We start from the raw sequence: 22,235 nt of genomic DNA, 5'->3' as shown, positions 1-22,235 counted from the left end.
GGTGAGCAAGACTATTCTTTGCTGGTGTGGCTTTGCCCCTTGGCTCTGCCCCTCACTGACCAGGGCCCCTGAGGAAGGCGGTGAGTTTTTGCTGGAGACGGGCTTGTGGTTGGAAGGGCGCACTCTTCGCTCCCGCGTGGGGACTGGATTGGAGGGGTGCGGGGCGGAGGGTCCGCAGAGAGGAGGCTGTGGGTGTAGCCCAGGGGAAGAATCCCTGGGCGTGGAAAAGAACCGAGATGGCGAGTTGGAGAAAGCAGATGTGTCTGAGGGAAACTGAGGTCAGATCAACAGAACATGACCTGTAGTTTTGACATGACCAGTGCGCGGGAAGAGACGCCCTGGACGGGGAGAAGAGGGCTCTGCCCGACCCGCTCAGGGTTTTGGGGCACAGTGGCAACTCCGGGGCGTGGGTCCTGCTTTCCTCTCCAAGTGGAATGGCGGGAACCAGCCTCTCCCACCTGGAAGCACTTCCCGGTTAGAAAACGATTCCAAGGAGTGGAAACAAGATTTGCTAATACGGCGCGACCCCGATGGAGGTTTCCAAACACGGCCGGAACCGCAAACCCTGTCTGAACAGAGAAGCGCCGCCCCNCTCCCCCCCCCCCCCCCCCCCCCCCCCCCCCCCGGGACATCAGGAAAGGAAATAGGGAAGGGGGGACCCAGGGCCTCCCCACGGGATTGGAATTGCACGCCAGCAAACACAAACCCTCACTGCTCCATTACTTCATGGACAAGGGGCCCCCCCGAAAGGGAGGGGGCGGCCCCGCCACAGTCTTGCAGGAGCAACCTACGTTTTCAAGAAGGCCATGGTCAATACTGGGAAATGCCTCCTGGCGGGAAGCTCGTCATCCCCGGAGACCATTAGACACGGCCGACGTGATGGAGCGAGCATCTCCGCGTCAGACTGTGAATGGATAATGGAACCCACCAGGGGGGATCAATGAGCCGCGGCCATTTGCGGGCACAGAGATGCACGGGTGCTCGGGGAGACGGTTAGTGCGCGGGGTTTGCCTTGGGAGCCCACCCTCTGGCTGTCACATGTGGCGGCGGCCGTAACATCTCTGAGGTCTCTGCGGAGGGGCCCCTCGGAGGCAGTGGCTCTCGGCCAGAGGCCAGTCTGCACCCGAGACGTTTTTGGTGGTCACGGCTGCTGGGGGAGGGGGAGGGGGCTTCAGTTAAAAAACCAGAGATGCTGCCCAATGTCCCACCCTGAGCACAGTCACTTCCAATCTCCATCACAGGGAAGAGCCACCGAGCCCGACCGTCAGCAACTCCCGGGCTGAGAAATGCTGGCCTCGGAGAAAAACGTCTCGGAAGGTGAAAAGGGGCCATAATCAGCAGCACCCCCAGACAGCCCAGTGCTCCGCAGCGTGAGGGGGGACCCTCCCCGTCCGTGGCTCCTTTTCCTTTCTCCACGGCGTCTCTTCATAAGCAGAAAACTTTGGTTTTAGGGCGGTACGGTTTATCAAAACCTTCTTCGTGTGTGTGTGTGTGTGTGTGTGTGTGTGTGTATGTGTGTTCCCCAATAAGACATTTTTTGCCTGTTCTCCTGTTTTTATCCCAGAAACTTCATTGTCTTGGCCTCTATGTTTTAATCCGCAATCCATCTCAAATTAATTTATGGACATGAATCCAGTTTTGTTTTGCTCCGTGTATTGAATAACTTCCTTTTCTTCCATGGAATGGTGTCGGGGCCTTGGTTGAAAATTGACCGTCTTTATCCCCACGGGCCTGCTTCTGGGCGCCGTGCCCGTCTGCTAACCTGTGTGTTCCTCGCTGCGCTACCGCCGAGTTTCCGGTTCCCGTAGTCCCCTCCCCCCACGGGGTCCCCAGGGTAGAACCTGAAACCCAGTGGTGAGTGCCCTTAGGCCCCGGTCTCCCCTTTTAAGATTGCTTTGCCTCCTCTGGGTCCTTCATCTTTCCACATAAAATTGGCCGTGAATGCGTCTATTTCAACCACAAAAAAATGTCCTTTGGGATTTTGATTGGATTCCCATGCGGATAGATTTGGGGGAGAATTAAAGCCTTGGCTAAAACGTGCCTTCCACCGTGTGAACCTGGTGCAGGCGTGAGTGAGGCCCCGGCCCTTTGGGTTTCTTCCTCGCCACGTGTGTGCACACGTGCGTAGGTGCGTGTCCCCACATCGGATGGTTCCGGTCAATAGAGGTTTCTGTGCTCTGCTTCCACGGAGGTGGAAACAGTAACTCCCGCCACTCGCACCTGCCTTTTGGGCTCAGAAGCGGGGCTGTTGGGTGTGGAAGCTGATTTGGGGAAGGGTTATTAGGAGAGGGGCGTGGCTGCCTGTGTCTGGGGTCTCAGGCTGTGGCTGAAATGGTTAGAAGTCTGGGTGAATATTACAGAATGCTGGCAGGGGGGGGGAACCACCTGAGGGGGCTGGTGATTTGACGAAGTGGATAGAAAAGTGTCCCCTCCCCCGTACCCCTGGTCAGATACACCCTGTGGACACTACACCCTCCCCAAAGGAGCACAGGGCCCACTCAGGGCCACAGGCTGCGTCGTGGGGTCTGAAATGTAAGCAGATTGTCCTCCGTGCTATTGTGTGGCTGTTTCCCTGCCGGGGGAAAATGCGCACCCCCCCCCCCAAACAGAGCAGAGCCGTAGCTAACAGGTGTCGGGTATCACGCCCGACACCTGAGTTGCGTTGTCGAGACAACCTTTTGGACCTTTGGGGATAGGTACTATCACCTCGATTTTACAGACGGAGAAATTCAGACCTTGCATGGTGCAGGTCACCAGGGCCCCCGTTAGCAAGGGGAGGGGGCCTTGCCCAGCCCCCCACATCTCCTGGTCTCTCTGCTCATCACCAGTCCGCAGTCAATTGAAACCTCACAGTGTTCAAGGCCCCGAGGCCACATCCTGCTGGGGGAAGCCCTGCTGATGTCGAATTTACCTTCTTGGCATCTTCTCTCCCCTGTACCTCTAACCCAAGGCCAGGGTGAGCGGCTCCGCCAGACTCTGTCTCCCCCGTCCCTTAATGAGCCCAATGAAGATGGAGCGCCATGGCCGCCGGGCCCAGAAATTAGACCTGGGGCGTCCCTGGTGGCCCTCAGGCCATTACCCCTTAGCCTGGGCTCGCTCCCGGGCTTTTACGCGCATTAGCGCACTTGGCCAGGACCTGCCGGCGGCCGCATGCCGGCTGACTTGACAAACCACCGCGCATTTGTGCAGCTGGCCTGCTGTGACGGGAGCTCCTTCCCGGCCGGGCATCCTCGGGGAGCTGCGGGCCGGCCTCCTTCTGCAGGTGGGGAAGCTGAGACCCACCGCCGGGGCCGGCGGGCCTTCTGTCTGCTTGGTTTTCCCCAGAGGCTGGAGCCCAGGTTCCCACCTGGCAGCTGAATGAGGCTCTGAGGCGGGGAGGCCCCATTTGGGGCAGCAGAGTGACGCGGAGACGGCCGATCCATTCATCCCCGCGTGCGGGCCCCTGCAGGGTGTCTTGGACCTGAGGGTTCACAGGGAGCGTCTCAGGTGCCTGGATTCACCGGCGGCAGGTCCAAAGTGACACAAATGTGCGCGTACCCTCCTGGAAGTGGGGCCAGCGGCTGCCCAGGGGCCCCTCGGTCAGCAAGGGGAGGCCGCCTTGCCTCAGCCCCGACACCTCCTGGTCTCTCTGCGGGACAGTGATTAGCAGCCACTGGAACCTCACAGTCCTCAAGGCCCCGGGGCCTCATCCTGCTGGGGGAAGCCCAGGACGGGGCTGTGTCCTTCAGACTTCACCTCTGGTCCACTGGGTGGAGGGAGGGGCTCGATGGAGGGGGAGGAGCTGTCTACCCATCAACCCACCCACCATCCACCCTCGTCACACCTACTATGTGCCACTTTGCCTTTACGCTCTGGACAGACACTGGGGCGGCGCTGGTTGGAAGGCAGTGAAGGCGACGGGTACCCAGCAAAGCATTGGTTCTGCATGAAGAACGCGACACCCAGACACTGGGGCGGGACCTCGGTCCCCCTGAGCCCTGGCCTGTTGTCAGAGGGAAGGATGGACCCAGGCCGGCAAAGCAGCCCCGCCCGCCGGGTCAGCTGCTGGGGGGGGGGCCAATGTTGAGGGCCCCTTCCAGTCCTCCTGTTACGCTCCGGAGAAATCCGTACATCTGCTGGCCATGAGGGGCGGCCGAGGGGTGGTCTAGTCGCTTCTCGGCCGAGAGTCTCCATGCACCTAAGTCTGCAGAACGTCCGACGAATTCCTTTTAAAAACGTCACAAGCTCCCCATACTAAAGCAATGCGTGTCCCTGACTTTCAAAGTCGGGCACCACGGGCCGCCCCCCACCCACGCCTTCCCAAGCCTCAGTCCCCGCTCTCCGATTCTCCCCGCCCAGGACACGTGCTGTGAACCTTGAAGTCTCCACACAGCACGCTCGTGTGCCTAGCCCTCATTATTGAAGTCTTAGATGCCGTCTACCGACGTGCCGTTAGGGAAATCCTGAACAGCCACCCATCCCCGCTCCCTGTCTTCTGTGCTTAAGTGATGTCGTGGTTTTTTGGTCAAATTAATATTTGCATTGTTGTTATGGCGGTTGCATGAATATTGCTCACGGTAAAACATGCAATATATTACGATTTTATTTCCATTGTTGTAACGCTTTTAATTATTACGTTTTTGTTCACTCAGGTTTCGTTTTTAAACCCTCACCTGAGGGTAGGTGAACTGATTAGAGAGAGGGAGAGGAAGGGGGGAGGGTTTTGACAAACATCCATCGGTTGCCTCCCAAACGCACCCTGACCGGGGATGGACCCCGCCAGCCGGGTGTGTGCCGTGACTGGGAATCAAACCCGCGGCCTTGCGGTGTGTGGGGACAACGTTCCAACCAACTGAACCACCCGGCCGGGCTGTTCGCTTAATTTTATATCATAGCGATTCATGACCACAGGTCCAGCGCCTGAACATTCTCAAATGCTCCTTCATGCAAACACGCCAGCCCAGCTGTCCCTTCCGTGGTGTCCCCTTGGGGACAGCCCTCCCAGAGCCAGCGAGGAAGGCGGGCCTCCATACTGCTGTCCACGTTGGGGCTCTCAGCCCCGAGAGAGCGGGTCTCCGGTCTCCTGCAGGGACAGGCCTCCGAGTCTGGGGCCCCAGTGACCCTCATCCAGACTGGAAATCGCCCCTGCTCCCCGCGGCTGCCTGGCCGTTGTCTCTCTCTCGGCCTGTGCTTTGGTTCCTGAGACTTCCTGGCTTGGTGGTGACCTGTCACCTCCCCTGCAGGCAGGCCGGCCGGGTTCCGCTCACACGGTGAAGTCATCTCCAGTTCCTCGACTGTTTTCCATTTCCTGGACCCTGGTGGACATCTGTCCTCTGTCACCTCTCACGGCCTTCCCTGTGCGGCCGGCATCCGATGCGATTCGGGGTCGAGGGGACCATAGACGTGTGCGTTTGCCTTGTGTCGCTAGGAACCCCCTTTGTTCACGTCTCACCTGTATGTCCAGGTCGCAGCCTGGATCCGCTTGGAGAACAACGGGGTGGCGGGGGTCAGTCTGTCCACTCGTCCCTGTGGGCCGCCCACCAGGGGCAGGCCTCAGTCCTCCAGTTTCAGGGCGTCCTTTCCGGACAATTGCGCTTGTCCGTCATGTTGGGATCCCTCCCCTGCTTGTGCTGGGTTGGCGATCACCCCGCTCGGTGCCCTGGTCCTTTCATCCCTCACCTTGTCCCTGACAGGGCCGCCCTTGGCGTGGCCTTGGCCGTGGCCTTGGGTGTGCACCTCAGTTGTGGGTGGAGCCTGTAGAGCAGGTGTCCCTCTCCGTTTGGAGACGGGGTGGAGGGGCCTCGCATCCTGCTGGCGGGACGGAAGGCGGCCGTGGTGCCCATCTGGCCTCCAGGTGGGTTACCTGCCGCACGTGAGACGCCTCCGCTGCTGGCCCGTCCCCTGCGTTTTATCATCGGGGCAGGGTCCGCCTTCCCCCCAGACGCGGGCTCTGTTGCGGGGGCTGCCTTTCCAGGGGCCTTGGCTTTGCAAAGCCCGGGCTCCAGGAGGAGAATGGAGGTGAGAAACCACTGGACTCCTTAAACTCAAGCAGATGACCTGGGATCTATGAAGTAGCGTCTTGCCTATATTTACGTTCATTGCTCTGAAGACAAAGTGCACGGGAGCCCTTCACTCACTGATGCTGCAGCTCCGGCTTCGCCACGCCGACCGAGCTCTCTAACTTAGCGTGAGCCCTCCGTGCGCGGTGGTTTGCTTACTCATTCCCTGTGGTGCGTCCAGCTCTGTAAAACCTGTTTTTAAATAGTAAAGTGACGGCGAGACACTTCATAAAGAGAGAGATTTGAAATCCTGGCTATACGTTCTGGGAATTCGTCAACTACCTCCTAGACACAGGAAAATATAAAGTTCGTGTCGTTAGAAGGAGTGGTGGCTAAAAAAGTAGTTATTGATGGGTCCAAAAGGCATCGAAAGCTCTTTGGTGCTGTCAGGAACACCCCCGGCCCTGGCCGGGTGGCTCAGTCGGTCGGAGCGGCAGTCTGTGCCGTCCAAAAGGCCGCGGGCTGGATTGCGGGTCAGAGCACGTATAGGAGGCAACCGATAGCTGTCCCCCGCCCTGTGTTCCTTTCTCTAAAATCAATAAAACATATCCTTGGGTGAGGATTTAAAAAAGGAGGCCCCATTTCTGTCTAGAAATTAAGGAATGCAAGACAGTGAGCAGGAGGTGAAGGCCGTGTCCGAGGGGAACTCTGCACGGGCCTCGGGGGAGAGTCCCAGCGACCTGCTGGGGGGGCGGGGAGGGCAGAGGCTGGAGTTCTTTTCCTGTGAGGGAAGACCTTGGATGGGGTGGGGGGGCAACATCCGGTCTTGGCTTCCTGCGGGGAGGGGACGCCCCCCTCCTGGAGGCCCGAGTCAGGGAGTCAGGGTCACCGTCGCCAAGAGTGAGCTGCACAGAGGCCAGGAGGGGACGGGGCGCCCTCTCCCCACAGTCGGAGGAGGGAGTGGGAGGAAAACGTGGGTTCCCGGGAGTGAGGCAAGTGCAGATGGGGGGGCCGGGGCAGGGGGCTGAGGGGAGCTCTCGCCACATGGACTCAATTTGCTGTGTAAAACTCAGGTGAGGTCATCCAGCGGCAGTGGCGCGGGGAGGAGGGCGGAGCGGAGTGGGGGGCGGAGAGCGGACCCTTGTTTCTGGAGTTTGGGGCCTCAAATGCGCTGCGGGGGGCTGGGTGGTCGGCCAGGACCAGGCTGTCCGGGATGAGTTGGTTTTTTTTTAAGCAGCCGGTGATGAATTTATGGAGGAGAGAACACAGGGCATTGGTATCATGGCCACTGGTCTATGCGATGATTCAATTCCTGGTTTCACGGTTGCTGCTCCTCGGGGCCGGACTCTTCCAAAGGGATGAATGTCGCGTTATTTCTTCGCACGTCTAGACAGCGCACGTGTTCTGAGGGCGTGGTTTACAGTGTTTTTCACGAAGCGGACCCTCTCGTGTGTCCTGCACCCGGACTGACAAACCCAGGCAGCCCCCACGAGCCTGGCTGTGGCCCCCTTCCAGTCTTGACCGCCCCACCCCCCGCCCCCTCCATGGGGACCCCGCCCCCTCCTTCCCAACAACTCAGGTCAAGTTTGCCTGGAATAGAATGAACTTCAAAGTCGCTCCATTCCTGTTCTGGAAGCCCGTGGGAGGACTTGAAGTCAGCCAGTGTGTCTCGGACGTTGTGGGTGACAGAGATCCCTGGTTCTGTACGCGTCAGGGTGTGTGGGGGCCTTTGCAGAGTTGGGCCGGATGAGCTCTGTGGTCCGGAAGCCTGCAGGAGGTGGGCTCTCAGGAGGGGACCAGGTGGCAGTGGGCTCAGGTCGCCGTGCACCCGGCCCCCCTCCATCACCTCAGCTGCATCTGCTCTTGTCCCCAGCATGGCTGTCAGGGTCAGGAGTCAGGACAAGTCACAGAAGGGGACAATGCTGGCTGAACTGGCACAGGCCTACGAAGCTGTTTTTCCGGCTCTGAGGGTCGCTGGGAGAAGGACGGCACAGCCAACCCCAAGAAAACGAGGGTCACAGGTGGACACAAAGTAACCCAGTCTCCAGATTTACGCCAGGCAGCCCCTCAGGACTTGGCTCAGGGGCCAGCGCTTTGAGGGGTCCGCTCTCTAGACCCCAGGTTTTTCCTAAGACCCCGGGGCTCTGTGTGGAAACCTGCCCACGTGCCTCAAATGTCAGCTCCACAGGACAAGCTCCGAGTCATCTGTGCTGGCCCAGCCCCAAGCCCAAGGCAGGGACACAGTAGGTGCTCAATAAATGTGTCTGATCAGTGAACCCAGTGTACTTCAGAGCACGGGACAAATACTCGAAGTCCTGATTCTCTGCAGGCTGACAGCTGGACTTCTGAGGCCAGAGCTGGAGCGGTGGGTCGGTCCCCCGTTAGAAGGGACACGGGTCCTCTCTCTGAGCTGGGTTTCCTTGTCCCTGAATCAGAGATCACCCCTCACAGCATTGCCATGACAATGCATGTGGGCCTGGCGTGTCACGGGCACACAGTGAACTTTCCTGCCTTGCACACCCAGGGCCTCCTATGGCCTGGGCCCCGGAAGGTGACACGAACCACCAGGTCTACGCTTCAGAGCGCGGGCACACTCTACTGTTGGTGCAGAATCTGCCCCAGCCAGGCTCAGAACCCCATACCCACCTTGGCCAAGGGCATGACAAATCAGATGAGCTTCTAAAGGTCACCAGCAAAAGAAAAAAAATGGCGTCCCTCATGGCCCAGGGGAAGACGTGTCTGGAGCTCCGCATGTTTCCTTCTGGCCAGTTCAGCAACCAGGGGAGCTGTGGGCTGTGAGTGTCCATTACTCATGCAAATAAAACAGCCATGTCCTGGGTGCCAGAGGCTCCCCGCACTTGGGCATCTGTGAGACACGCAGAATCTCAGGTGCTGGCCATCGCCTGCGCACCCAGGGAGTCAGACCCTGCATTCAACCACAGGCCTACCAAGTCTGCGTGCATTTTGAAGGCAGTGAAGTGCTGCTTTGGAGACCTTCAGGGGTCTGCAGTCAACTTCATAGTTTAGGGGTCTACTGTTTCATTTTGTGGTCTTTGCTGCCATCTCGTGGTCATAGTGGCAAATTGCAACAACCTATTAAAGACAGGGCAATCCAGGGGGAGATGCTGTTAAAAACTTTTTTTTTTAATGATTAGAGGCACATAGAGGACAAATGGGAGATTCTTGAAATACCAGATGCTGAGCGCATTGATGCTACATCTGTAAACACGGCAAAATTCTGCCCTTAGAGGGAACTAACCACAAAGGGCAGTAAAGAGAGAAATGGGAAGTTCTTGGGGAATTAATTCCCACCCCCTCACCCCCGCCCCGGAAAAACTGGGACTCATAGAAAATGGATGGAGAAAAGTGAAGTTTGGTTTGGTAGACTAGCAAACACTTCCCCTTTAAAATAGGGAGTCTGTGCTTTATTTTGAGGTTTTATTAGAACGGTTCAGGGATCTCTAATTCCACAGCAGTCACCTCTGCATCCTAGAATTGGTGTCTTTCATAGATTCATTTAGCACGTTTCACAAAGGGGACTGACGCCCACCCCCGAAGGAGAATGGGGACGAGGGGCACATTAGAACATCAGCCCCAGTGGGCGCCTGGAGGTGACAGAGGCAGAGGAATGCGTTCAAACTGGGCCCGATGGCGTCTAAAGCCAGAATCTCTCGCCGGGGAAGGGGGTGCAGACTTCGATGCAACCCTGAGCAAGCACCACGGAGGGAATCAAGGGTGTGTAGCAATGATACTACAGAAAGTATCTCACACCCGGGATTTAACAAAACTTCCTTGCATCCTGCAAGGGACAAGGCCTCACCGGCAGGGGTTCTCTGTCCGCTGTGACCGCACTGGGTGGACACCCACACAGGTGTTTCCCGGGGGGATCCCTGTTTCTTGGGCTCCTGCCTTTGCTGGCTGCCCAGGCAGGATCCCCCGCCCCCGGCCTTAGGTCCAGCCTTGGGGTGCTAATTCACGCCATTCCAGGGGAGTCGGTACTAGAGGACCCTAGCTTCCGTCCCCTGGAATATGCAGTCCGACCAAGGACACCTCATGTCTCTTGGGCCCTTTACCTTGGTATCCTTCACCACGCTCTTCCCTCATCACCTTGCTGATCTAGGTCCTCACATGCCCTCTTTGTAGGCTCCGATTCACTCAGGAAAGGACTGAGTGTATTGGGCAGCTCGGAGACCCCAGGTTCTCTTCCCGTCCAGGGAGAAGTGCATTCAATGCACTTCAATCTCTTGCCACCAGCCACATGCGGCTCTTTACATTTTATATTTGAAAATGAAATAACGTTTAAGAAAATTGAGAGCTGGATTCGGCCCCTTTGAAGGGATTGAGCAATTGTCAGCTGAGGGGGGCTAGCGTTGGACGGCTGCAGGCAGGGACGCCCTTGTCCCAGAAACTCCCGCGGGACCATGGTGCCTTATTCACAGGGGTCGTGGGGGTGGATGGGGAAAAGTTTAAAAAGGATATTACTATAGTACAGGCAGATAAAGAGCCACGAAGGAAGGTAAAGTGATTGAAAAAGGAAAACCAAGTGTGGTATTGGCCTGCAGGGTCCATGGTGGCAGCCGAGGCCTCCAACAGCCACTTCCTTCTCCTTGAAATTCCCCCTTCGGCGCCCTGACGCAGTCTGCTCTTCTGCGTCGTTGCCATGGCGATCAACAGCCCTTCTGGACATCCTTCCGCTAAGAACGCAGGAGGCCCAGGTGTGATCCAGGGTCTCAAGGTGGCCACACTGTAGCAACATTTGGACACTCAACACCATTGAAAAGAACATCTCTGATGCAAGATGCTCGCTAAAGGCTAAAGGTGCTAGCCTGTTCCTTAAAAACTATGAAATGTAGGCCAATGGATTGAAAATAACCCATGTCCGATACACTGATGGTTCTTAAGTTTCCTCACCTCTAGTTGCTATTACTCAGCTTCACCACACGGTGGCAGCATTAGCTTACGAAGGGAAAGGGCAGGAGCCTCAGCGCTGGCTGATAAATGCTTCTAGTTCCAGAAGATGTACCTCTGCCCTTTCTCAGTATCACCACGTGGGGACATACTTAGTTTATGGAAGTAAATGGTGTAAAACTCCTGGCTGATGTGTTTATGGTTTCTACAGGTTCACTCGTGCCGTATTTCAATATCACCGCAAGGAGACATTCGTTTCTAAATTCTGTGGCGGAAAACTGGTAGATATATATTGGGTTGGCCAAAAAGTTTGTTTTTTTTTTTCCCATGTGATGGCTGTAGTAGTGCTTAGTTGTCTTTAACTTCATTCGAAGTAATTTTGTTAGATTGTTTTGTGACAGCTGACCATCAGCGTGTATTAAAAAAAACATACCAAAGTTAGTGAATTTTTTTGCAGCCATTTTTTGAGGGGGGTGAAGGAGAGTTTTTATTACTTTGATGTACAGGAACCACAGGGCACACGCAGCCCAGCTTGGTGGCCAGCTCCTCAGCCTTGGCCCTTCTCCAGCCGCGCAATGCGAGCCACTGACTTGGGACCCAGCACGCTGCCTCCCTGGCGGCGGCGGGTCGCATCATATCTGTCATTGTAGTTGGTCTAGTGGCCTCCACCAGCTTGGCCAGAGCTCCGTTGTCTTCCGAGCTCACCTGTGTGAAGGCGACGGTGGTGCAGGGCTTCCTCCGCACCAGATGCCCCAGCCTGGCCTCCCCTTGATAATGCAGTAGGGGGCCCCCATCTTCCACCCCAGGGCGGGCAGGAAGACCACCAGCTCGTGGGATCCACGTCCTGTGCTGTGACAACCGGCTGGGCCTTCTTGTTCTCCACCAGGGTGGTGATGGTGTTAACCCCTGATTGGAGTTCAGGTGGCCTCTTGGTGGGGACATCCCCTTTGCCGGCAGCTTCTCTCTCGAGCGGCTGTGTAGCTGTTTGGCGGTCCGAGGCCTGGGCGAACTGGTTAAGGCAGGAGGCACTTTCAGCCATTTTAATGTTGGAAATGGGAAAGAATACACACTTTTGCCATATTGTGCTTTATTATTCCAAGAAAGGTTAAAAAACACAATTGAAACACACACACACACACACAATTTATACAGTGTATATGGAGAAGGTGCCGTGACTGATCGGAAAACGAAGTGGTTTGCAAGGTTTCTTGGTACTATTGATATTTGGGCCGGATAATTCTTTGCTGTGGGGCTGTCTTATGCATTGGGAGATGTTTAGCAGCACCCCTGGCCTCTACCCGATAGAAGCCAATAGCGGGAGACAGCCAACATACTCAGAATATCCCAATCAATGAAGTTACTGGTGAAAAGGAAAAATGTGTCTTTTAGTTTATGGAAAAAACTGAACTGAACCCCTGTTCCTAAAGGTTTAACTGTGCAGTTTCTCTGTATCTCCACTAGGTGGCAGCATAAGCTTACAAAAATATATGGCGTGAGCCCCGGCTGGTGTGGCTTGATTGGAGTGTTGTCCTGTACACTGAAAGGTCGTGGGTTTGACTCTGACCAGAGCACATGCCTAGGTTGTGGGTTTGGTCCTGGGTTGGGGGTGTGTACACGGGGCATCCGATGGATGTTTCCCACATCGATGTTTCTCTCCCACCCTTCCCATCTCTCTAAAATCAATAAGCAGTCTTTGGTTGAGGTTAAAAAAATATGGCACAAAAATAACCACTGGCTGACATACTATGATTTCTGTTTGCTTCTGAAATATCTCATGAGCCCGACCAGGTGGCAGCATTAACCTACGAAACGAAATGATATGAAACTAAGCACACTTACGATTCTTAAACGTTTACCGGTGTCATTTCTAAATATCACCACAAGATGGCAGCATTGGCTTACAAATGAACGTGGTACGCAACTAACAGGCTTCTGGTTCCTAAAGGTTTACCTGTGCTATAATATCTCTACGTCACCACGAGGTGGCAGCATTAGCTTACAAAAGCCACCACCCTGCGCGCGCTAATTCCGTATCTCCACCAGAAACCCGACATCGTTTTATTAAAAGTAAAAAAGGAGATCTTGGGGGTAAATGTGAAAAATAAAAAAGGCGTATCTGTAACGAACAACGGCCAAAAAGAATTACAGCATTACCCAGAATTCTAACTGAATATTTCTAGAGTCCAGAAAAGTGGAGTCATCCTGTATTGTAGATAATGAATCGATGCATATTAATTCACTAGTGAATTCTTTCTGTCTTCACTGTTGACATGGTACTCCTTCACGTAATCTTTGTTTTAAAATACAAATATTTCCGGGGTTTTTTCTATACATGTTCAAATGAAAAGATTTCTCTGGCCTCTTCTTGAACCGATTCAATGACTTTCCATCAGCTTCATGTAAAACCTCTACATGCATCCCCAGTGGGCACCTTTCAAGTTCAAGGCAAACCGCCATGGCCAGCATCTGGGATTCATCACGTGTCTGCCTTGTCACCTCCTCGGTGGGCACACGTTTTTCCCAGATGTCCAGATTGGAAAAGCCCAGCAGCTGGGGAGGAGAGCGCTTCGGCCTTCACCCGCTCGGCCCTCTGTGCGCCAGGTATATGCGGATATGAGCCGGAGGGAGATGCTGCCTCCAGGTCAAGTTTAAGTGAACACTCAGCCCACGCAGGGAGGCCGCACCGTGGGCCAAGCCTTGCCCTTTCTCTCTCCAGCCCCCGGCGCCGCCCCAGGATGGGTTGGCGGATGTTTGAGGCCACAGTGGAGTCAGAGCTAGAAAAGGGGAGGCCCTGGTTAAGTGAGTGCTCCGGGGTTATTTACGTCATCGGCATTTGAACTCGGGGCTCCAAAGGCTGCAAGAACTATGATCCGGAACTTATCTCAGGCTTCGGGTTTAAGGACAGAGAGGACCACAGCGTCCCTCTTGTCACTGATCTGTGCAAACCCCCAAATGCCCAAAGATCCTTCAGTTTAGAGTGTGACGCTGGCTTCGCCCTGTGTAGACGGCCGAGTCGAGTAGCCCAGGCCCTTAGTGTGGTCCTTCCCTGCACGGATTGAGGAGCTACAGGTCCTCGGGTCGCTGGGCGGGGGGAGGGGCAACATCGCCGTGAACAGGCTGACGCGGTTCCAGCCGGCACAACTGCAAATTCTGCCACTGAGCTCCTTGCTGTGCAGAGCGTGTGCCCCTGCGAACTGTCTCCCGGGCCCGGAGAACACACGGGCCGCAGGGTGCATGCAGAGGCGTTCACAGAACAGGCCAGGCGAAACGGCAACGTCAACCAGCAAAAGAGAAACAGACTCAGAGAGAACAGGTCGCCAGAGGGGAAGGTGCTGGGCTGGGTGAGGAGGGGGGAGGGATGGAGACGTTCAGACTGGCAATTACAGAGCAGTCCCAGGGTGGGGGGCGAGGTGCAGAGCACAGCCCAGGAGACACGGTCAGGAACGTGTAGCAACCGTGTGTGGGGCCAGGTGGGGACCGGAACTGTCGGGGATCACTCTGCAGGTGTGGGACTGTCTCTCCGCTGTGCTGTGCACCTGGAACTCATACAGAGCAGTACTGAACATAAATTGTCATTAAAAAAATTAAAAAAGATAAAGACTTAAGAATGAAAAAGATTTTCACTAGAGATACGCTCACATTTTCTTGCACACAAAAAAACCCAGCTCTGAGAACAGCCTTTCAAAACAGTGGCAGCTGCGTGTTGCTCTAAGGGCCGGTGTGAAGCGTGTCTAAGTATTAAAAGATGGTTTTATGCATGTTATTCCAGGGGTCGAGAGCTGCCAACACGGCCAGACAAAATTGCAGGGTGCTGTCTGGGTGCGGAGCGTGTGGGGTGGGAAGAGCCGTGAGCAGGCCGAGGGAGGGAACGTCGGACCTCGGCGGATTATAGGGGGTTTGTGTACTGTCTTTTCTCCCAGTTAACGAAGGTGATCTATTTTTTAAAAAAAGGGATTTCAAGACATGCTATTTAATAATAGTACTACAAGTCTAGAATTTAATACCCAATGAATAGAAGAAATGAAAACAGCAAGAAAAGATTTTTCATTTAGTTATTGATTTTAGAGAAAGAGGAAAAGGAGAGAACATTATTTTGTGGTCCCACTTAGTAATGCTTTCACAGGTCAAGTCCTGACCGGGGATCGAACCCTGCAACCTGGGGGCATCAGGAGGACGCTCTAACCAGCTGAGCTACCTGGCCAGGGCCTGAGAGGAGTGTCTCAAATAACATTTGGATCAATGGGGAAATGGAAACTGCAATGACAAGTTTATTAAGGAAATAATCAGAACCACATTACATGATGAAAACAAGGTCTGGAATGAAAACCATGTGCAGGAAGTAAATTCATAATTTCATACGTGTCAGTGATAAACAAAGAAGAATAAAGATAAACCACGCACGGAAGTGAGGAGGTGAAGGAGCACCCATATAAGCGTCTCTGAGCATTTGGGTTGCTGTTGTTTTTTTTAAAAAAATTTTTCAAAACCACAACTACTTTGACAAAGGAGAAAACGCCTATGAAAGATTCTGAGCTTTGAAAACTATGAGAATGGGATGTACAAATTCACACTTGATTAAGTGAAGTGGCAAATCACCAAAATGAACGAGGAGGGAAAATCGAAGATACTATCAGCCCTGAAGAAATGCCAGTAAGTTGTTGAAAAAAATCGCCCCCTACACAGAAGGCACGGAGTTGGATTGGTTTAGGGGGAAGTGTCTTCAGATCCGTGCTATTTAAACAACTCTGGGGCAGGGAGGGGGAAAGGCAGCCCTGGACTGGCGCAGGACGAGGGGGACCGCACCCCCAATCCTAGACTCAGCTGCCTCTGCCTCTTTTGGGGGGCGGGGAAGGGGCAGAGCCTTTAACCCAGTGAAGGCCACAGCCCTCAGCCAATCGGCACTAATTAACCCTCTGGTTGGCTGGTTTTGTCCCCTCCACCAGACTCACTAATTTTCTCCCGTATCAGAGGAAGGATGTTCCTGTCCACAGCTTCCACGGTTAAGAGAGGAAACTGAGGCACAGGGAGGTGCAGTGACCAGCTCGATCCTCACTAGGACGAAGTCAGGGTTAAGACAATCGGGAGCTAATGGCAAAGCAGGGCCTGGGGCCTTTCGCCCTGGAGAAACTCAGGCAGCCAGAAGCGGGCGCCAGGGAGCAGGCGGTAAACTGGGTGTCAGGGGCGCACGGGGGCGCGTGGTCTCCCTGGGTGGACAGGCCGAGGGCCCAGGAAGAGGAGCGTCTTTCTGGAGGGGGCGCTCGGAGGAGGAAGGTGGTTCAGAGCTAAGCGTTGCTGAGTGGGTTGTAGGTCTTGGGAGCCCTCGGGGCCTTTGAAGTCGTATTGAGCGCAGATGCTGACCTGCTGGGAGCCGCTTGGGCAGGAGGACGGGGACGAACCCGGGATGCTGAGGCCTGGGCCATGGGTGCGCAGACTTCTGGCCCCCGTGCAAAATGACACTAAGCGACGCACGAGTGAGCTGGGCCTGTCGTCTGGTGAATTCCCTGGGGGACTGAGCACGCTGTTTATGGCTCCTTGGAGAGACAGTTGCTCTTAATGGAGGTGACGGTGGCTCAGCCCTCTAGGGAGGCGAGCGCCGCCTTTATCAGTCAGGTCCCCAGTAACTGCGGCTCCCGGAGGACCGACATGGTTTGGGAAGACTGCACACAAGGCACGGAGTGGGGAGAGAGGAAACAGCCCAGCGCCCACAGGCCTCTTCCTCCTACGGGGGGTCTCTTGTCCTATGTGGCCTTTCTGCATTTTAGAGACTCCTTGCCTTAAAACATAAACCAAGCCAGTTGCGCCGGAGGGAGGCGATGTTGCCTGTGAGCGAAGGGAGGTTACGCACGAGTCCCAGAAACCTAGAGAGGTGGTGCCTGTCGCCCCTCGCAGAGCCATCCATCCAAAAGCCAGGTGCCTCCCCTTCTGCGCACAGCCAGAAGTGCGGTGTGGCTCCGCTCCCTGCACGCAGACCTCGCTACGCTCAGCTGCCCAGGCAGGTCTTCCCAGCCACTGGGGGTCCTCCCGGTCTCCACGCAACAATATGCGTGGGCGGCCCCAGCGGCCTCATTTGCATACGCCGCGGCTCCGCCAATGGGCTGCGCGGGGGCTTTGATGCGCGTTGTTGCCAGCTGCGTGCGCGCGTGTGTGCGTGTGTGACAGCGGCTGAGGCCGTGGCTGTGGCCGTGGCCGTGGGAGGCGGGCCCGGCGGACCCCAGCGCGCGGGGACCGGCCCGGGCGCCCGCTTCCCCAGCGCGTCGCGGCCACGCGGCCCGGCCAAGCCCAGAGACCACCCATCCCCGGCCGGGCGCAGCCGCGATGTCGGTGGCGGGCCTGAAGAAGCAGTTCCACAAAGCCAGCCAGGTAGGGGGCGCCGAGCCGGGATCGGGGTACTGGGGAGCCGGGTCGCCGAGGCCCCGGGCCTTTGGGAACTGACGCTCCTAGCTCCTTTCTTAGGCTCCATATCTTCCCGCCTAAGAGCGCGCGGGGATAGAGTGAGGGTCGCCGGCTCGCTCCTCCCCAACCCCCGCCCGCGCTCCAGTCGGAGCCGCTGGAATTCGGAGGATCTGTGGGGGCAGAGGAGGTGGCGGGCTGCAGGGTCTCCGCGCGGGTGAGGGTGGGCGTCCCGGGATCTTGCTCAAGCCTCTCTCACCGGGCATTGGGAGGAAGACTCAGGCGGTGCAGTGCTTGCGCAGGCGTCGGCGGGCAGGGGACGCCGTGTGCTGGGTCCCCGGGGCTCGCCCGCGCGCGCGCACGCCGCCCGCGATGGACCTGCTGGACTGCGCCCTGCTCCGGGCGGGGGCTCCCCACCGCCCTTCTTCCTCCCCCACCGTCTCCCCGGGGTGTCCGGGGATGGGTCCCAGGCTCTCTCTCTCCAAAGGCTGCCTGTCAGGTGTGGGGAGGCACAGAGACAGACACGTAAACAAACAAGTGTTAGACACACCTCTGCGCGCAGGATGGCAGACCACGCCGCGGGGGTGGGCGGGGGAGCTTTCGGGGCGGGGGTTGGGGGAGACGTCATCAGAGAATTAAGTGTGAGGAGCTATTTGAGATGGGGGGTGGGGGCAGGGGGGGATGAAGAAGGGTGATCCGAGCCAGGCAGACATGCCGGGAGGTGCGAAGATGGGGTGTGTTGAAGCCCAGTTTGTATTATTCCCACGCTGCAGCCTCCTCCAGCCCGGGCAGAGTGCGCATTGTTAATCTGTGTACACCTGCGCCTTGCATCTGAGGCTCCGCCCCCCCTTGCCCCGCCCGCGCCACTTGCCAAAACCAGGTGGACAGGCTCACTGGAAATCCACATTTCTGAGGTCTCAGCCTGTGTCTTCCACAAACTGGCCCCTGAAAAGCAGCTGGAACAAGAAGATTCTGTGCTTGTTTCAGCCCCAGGTTGGAAGGCACTGCCCTTCCCTCCCTCTCTCCCCTTCCATGAAGACACCTGGTTTCTGGCTTGGGGCCCAGGGCAGACCGAGCTCTCTTCAGGGAGATCAGAGAGAACCGGCTGGTTGGAGAGGGGTGTCGGTGGGCTTCCTGCTGGCCCCGGGCCCTTGAAGGGGTCTGGGGGACATTCAGATGTCACTGGCCTGGGGGCAGGTGTGTATCCTGTGTGCTGACCTGGGGCAGGGGCGTGAAGCCGAGACTGGGCTGCTGGTGGTGTGGCATTTCCAGCCTAAATGGAGGTGTAAAAATATAGGAACAAGTGGAAGTGAGAAAAGGCACAGTGAGTAGACTCGGGAGCTCCCACCCAGGGGCCTGTGTAGCCCTGGGACTTGGTGAGTGTGGTGGTGGCTGGGCAGAGGTGCATGCACACAGAATGAATGAAACTTTTGGGGTGAGGGCCCTGAGAAGGAAGGGCTGGGCAAACGCAGTGGGGAGAAGTGTCACGGAACTAGAAGAGAGGGAGACCAAATGTGGGCAGGGTGGTGACCAGGTCTTGCCGGGGCCCCTTCCCCCCGGGGAAGGGAACTGACCTCTTTGGAAAAATGTCCTTTCACTGTGATAGATGCCCCAGGAACAAACCTCAGCAATGGCTGAGACCTAAGGCCTTGGGGAAATCAGGGTGGTTTCTGACCACTCATCAGCTCGGCAAACAGAGAACGTCTGAGGAAGCTACTGGTATCAGAAACATTCCACGCTGGCCAGCGGCTTGGAGGCTTAACCCGCCCCCCCCTGTAATCAGTCCGTGAGAAATGCAATGAGCAGAGGGTCTAATTTAGCTTTTTTTTGCAGGAGCTGGACTCTTCTGCAACTTTATTCTCTCTGGCCTGGACAATGGCCGTTTTGTGGCCAGAGTCTAGACCTTTCTAAGAATGAATTTGCCATGGGGCAGATGAGGTGGAGAAATTAGACCGGGCTCACTGCGCTAAGAGGGAGCAGGGCGTGTTCATGGCAGGTGTTCATTTTTTTCTTACTTTTCCATGCTGGGAACGGGGGTATGGGGGTGTCCCGGACAATGGTAGGGGTGTAGTAATTCCCAGGCGTCCAGCCGGGCTCTGCCACCCACCAGCTCTGCAACCTTGAGATGCGACCCAGCCCGTCTGGACCTCAGTCTCTCTCTCTCTCTGGGGTGGATCAGAGAACTCAGAGGCGGCGCCTCCACTCTGGAGCTGATGATTTATTTGCACAGCTCTGGAAATATCCTAAATACCACTTAACGGGCAGATGGTGTCTTGTGTGTTTTGTATCTCAGTCCAGTGTGTCTGTGCATATAGTTCCCAGCTCTGAAAAATTTTTAAGCTACCCCCTTGACGTATTTCAGATGAAGACAAAGTTGCTAAGGTCAGTCCTTTGCAGACGAGGGGCCAGGACTGTGGCAAACAGACAGTCTCTCTGTCTCTCAGTGACAGGTGAATTAAAATGACTGATAACCTCCCAGCTTGCTGGTCCTTCTTTGCCACTTCCTCCCTACCTCCGAGGGAAATGTCCCTTCCTTTCAGGGAATGAAGACCTGAGAGCCCAGGGATTCTGCTCAGGCCGGGCCCACGGGGAGCCCAGCAGGAAAGAGGAAGAACAGAATGTAACTCTTGCCAGCAGCATTAGGGACCGGCACCCACATGCATATTCAATTCATTGTTAAAGCTTCTGTTGTTGGGGCACAGCTTGAGTTATTAGAGATATACACAAATGCCTTTTAAAATATGTTTACATACTGGTTTTAGGTGGGGAGGGGGGAGAGAAACATCTACTGTTTGCCTGTCATTTGCACCCTGACTGGGAATCAAACCCACTTTTTTGTAAATGGGATGGATGATGCTCCAACCAGCTGAGCCACACTGGCCAGGGCTACCTACAGATATCTTACAGACAGTATTGTGGTTTCCTGGGAAACGTGGTACCTGACCCATACAGGCCCTGGCTGGTGTGGCTCAATGGATTGAGTGCTGGCCTGGGACCCAAAGGGTCGCCAGTTCGGTTCCCAGTCAGGGCACATGCCTGGGTTGTGGGCCGGGTCCCCAGTAGGGGGTGCACAAGAGGCAACCACACATTGATATTTCCCTCCCTCTCATTCTCCTTCCTTACTTAAAAAAAAAATACTATGTACAATAACCCAGCGGCATTACCACTCAGCAATCCACATTCATTATTGTCGGGGCGGAACCTTCGGCCACAACCTGTCTTCCCAGCCTAAGCGGGTAGTGAGGACACTGTGGGCTTGTGTTAAATTGACTTTTTTTTTTTTGGTCCTTCCCTTAGCAGTGCCCTTCAACCTCTGACGCGGGACCCAGCAACAATAGAGAAAGTGGGAATGTAACACAGTTGGGGGTTTTTTGCAAGGGGGGTCACTTCCCCCCTCTCTCATTTAACGCATTAACCAGAAAAATGAGTGGTCACAGGGGGCCCAGCCGCTGATGGGTAAACACTTCTCAGGAGCAGGTTCTCTGCAGATTACGAGGCCCCCAGGGAGGTGATACATGTGTCTTGTTTCATTTTCTCGTTAGAGACACAGATGAGAATGCACTTTGCAAAATCCATAATGATGTGCTTTTTTTCTCCGGGATGCATTAGGAAATAGGTCAGGCTAAGTAAGGAGCGTGTGCCCCTTCCCCCACAGACTGCTGGACGCATTAATTCATAAACCTGTGCGGCGTTATTTTTTAAAGGCAGGGTGCCGGCGTAGACGTTCAAGCCAAATTGACGGTGGTTTTCGTTGTAGCTGCAGGGCAGGGTGCAATCCGGGCCTTTTTTACGTCTGGGGACCCTTTCCCTGTAAAATCCGTGTCACTTAGGGTATCGCTCGGAAGTTGACATAAAAATGCATCTGAAAGCAGGGATTTGGGGCAGAAGCGATTTTTTTTTTCAGATTCCTGTTACAGTTTTATTAGCAAATGGAACGTAAATTACATTTCCCCACAGCGACCTGGTGTGTGTGTGTGGGGGGCTTTTGTATTTGGGGAAAGTATGGTTGGCACGTGTATCCAGGAAATAAAACTGCCAGCAAACAGAACGGATATCCTATTTTATGTGCCTGCGTAGTAGGTATTCTGTGGCGTGTCCGTCAGCGACACGTGAAGAATTGGATTTTGTTTTCAGCAGAAACCCGGGAAGGGTGTGGAGTTAGGGAGAAGGGCCTGGGGACACAGTGGGCATTGCTGTGGTTCTGGGTGTTCCCTGCCCTTCCCAAGGCCATCCACAGGAAATTTTATCTTATTCTTAATCTTCGCCCGATGATATGTTTTTTTCATTGATTTGAGAGCGAGAGGAAAGGGGTGGGGGAGAGAGACATCGATGGGCTGCTTCTCGCGCACGCCCCGACTCCGGATCGAACCCCGGACCTTTCGGTGTACAGTATGCTCCCACCCACCCAGGGCCGACGGTTTTTTTAAAGGATGAAAAAGAGTATCAGAAGAATAACATTTCGTGGCACAGGACAGTCACACGCAGTCATCAGGTGTCATGGGCACACCCCCGGGCTCATTTGCGTCTGGGCCGTCTCCGGCCACATTCTCCCCTTCGCGGCAGCGGCTGCGTTGAACCGGATGGAGGGCCCAGCCTGAAAGGTTAGCATCTGGCCCTTTGCAGATAAAGCTCGCCGACCTTGGCTCTGAGCCATCTGTCGGGGGGACCCGTGGGTGCTGGGATGCGCCTCCCTGAAGCCCCGGATGGAGCTCTGCAAACGGTTTGTCTGCACCTGCACTTGGGCTGTGCAAATTTTTAAAAACATTTTTTGGAGAATCTCCAGTGACTTCACAAATGTGATCCAGCCCGGTGACCTGGGAAGAGCCTGGCGCTGGAAGACAGCCTTACTTGGTCATTCAGCAGGGTCCTCCTCCTTGTCACCCCTGCTCACGCCTCACCGGCCCACACACACCAGTGCCTCAGAGCAGAGGGTGCTGGGGAGAGGGGCGGCGTCTCTTT

The 22,235-nt window shown here is 55.6% G+C and overlaps 1 protein-coding gene and 1 pseudogene across 3 annotated transcripts in view; one reads left to right on the top strand and one right to left on the bottom strand.

Moving 5' to 3' along the window:
* Nucleotides 1-11,324: 11,324 nt before the first annotated feature.
* Nucleotides 11,325-11,925, bottom strand: LOC118992082 (60S ribosomal protein L7a-like; annotated as a pseudogene).
* A 5,152-nt stretch (nucleotides 11,926-17,077) lies between these two features.
* Nucleotides 17,078-22,235, top strand: part of SH3GL3 (SH3 domain containing GRB2 like 3, endophilin A3) — a 38,043-nt gene continuing 32,885 nt past the window's right edge. For all 3 annotated transcript variants that reach the window (XM_037053511.1, XM_037053510.1, XM_037053512.1), the window contains exon 1: nucleotides 17,078-17,246. In XM_037053511.1, the coding sequence (XP_036909406.1) occupies nucleotides 17,202-17,246 (45 nt within the window). In that variant the 5' untranslated portion in view covers nucleotides 17,078-17,201. The remainder of the gene's footprint in view (nucleotides 17,247-22,235) is intronic.

Source organism: Sturnira hondurensis, unplaced genomic scaffold (genome assembly GCF_014824575.4).
Source record: "Sturnira hondurensis isolate 20B ecotype Veracruz unplaced genomic scaffold, ASM1482457v3 Scaffold0007865, whole genome shotgun sequence".
NCBI lineage: Eukaryota > Metazoa > Chordata > Mammalia > Chiroptera > Phyllostomidae > Sturnira > Sturnira hondurensis.
This window is presented reverse-complemented; position numbering and strand designations above follow the sequence as displayed.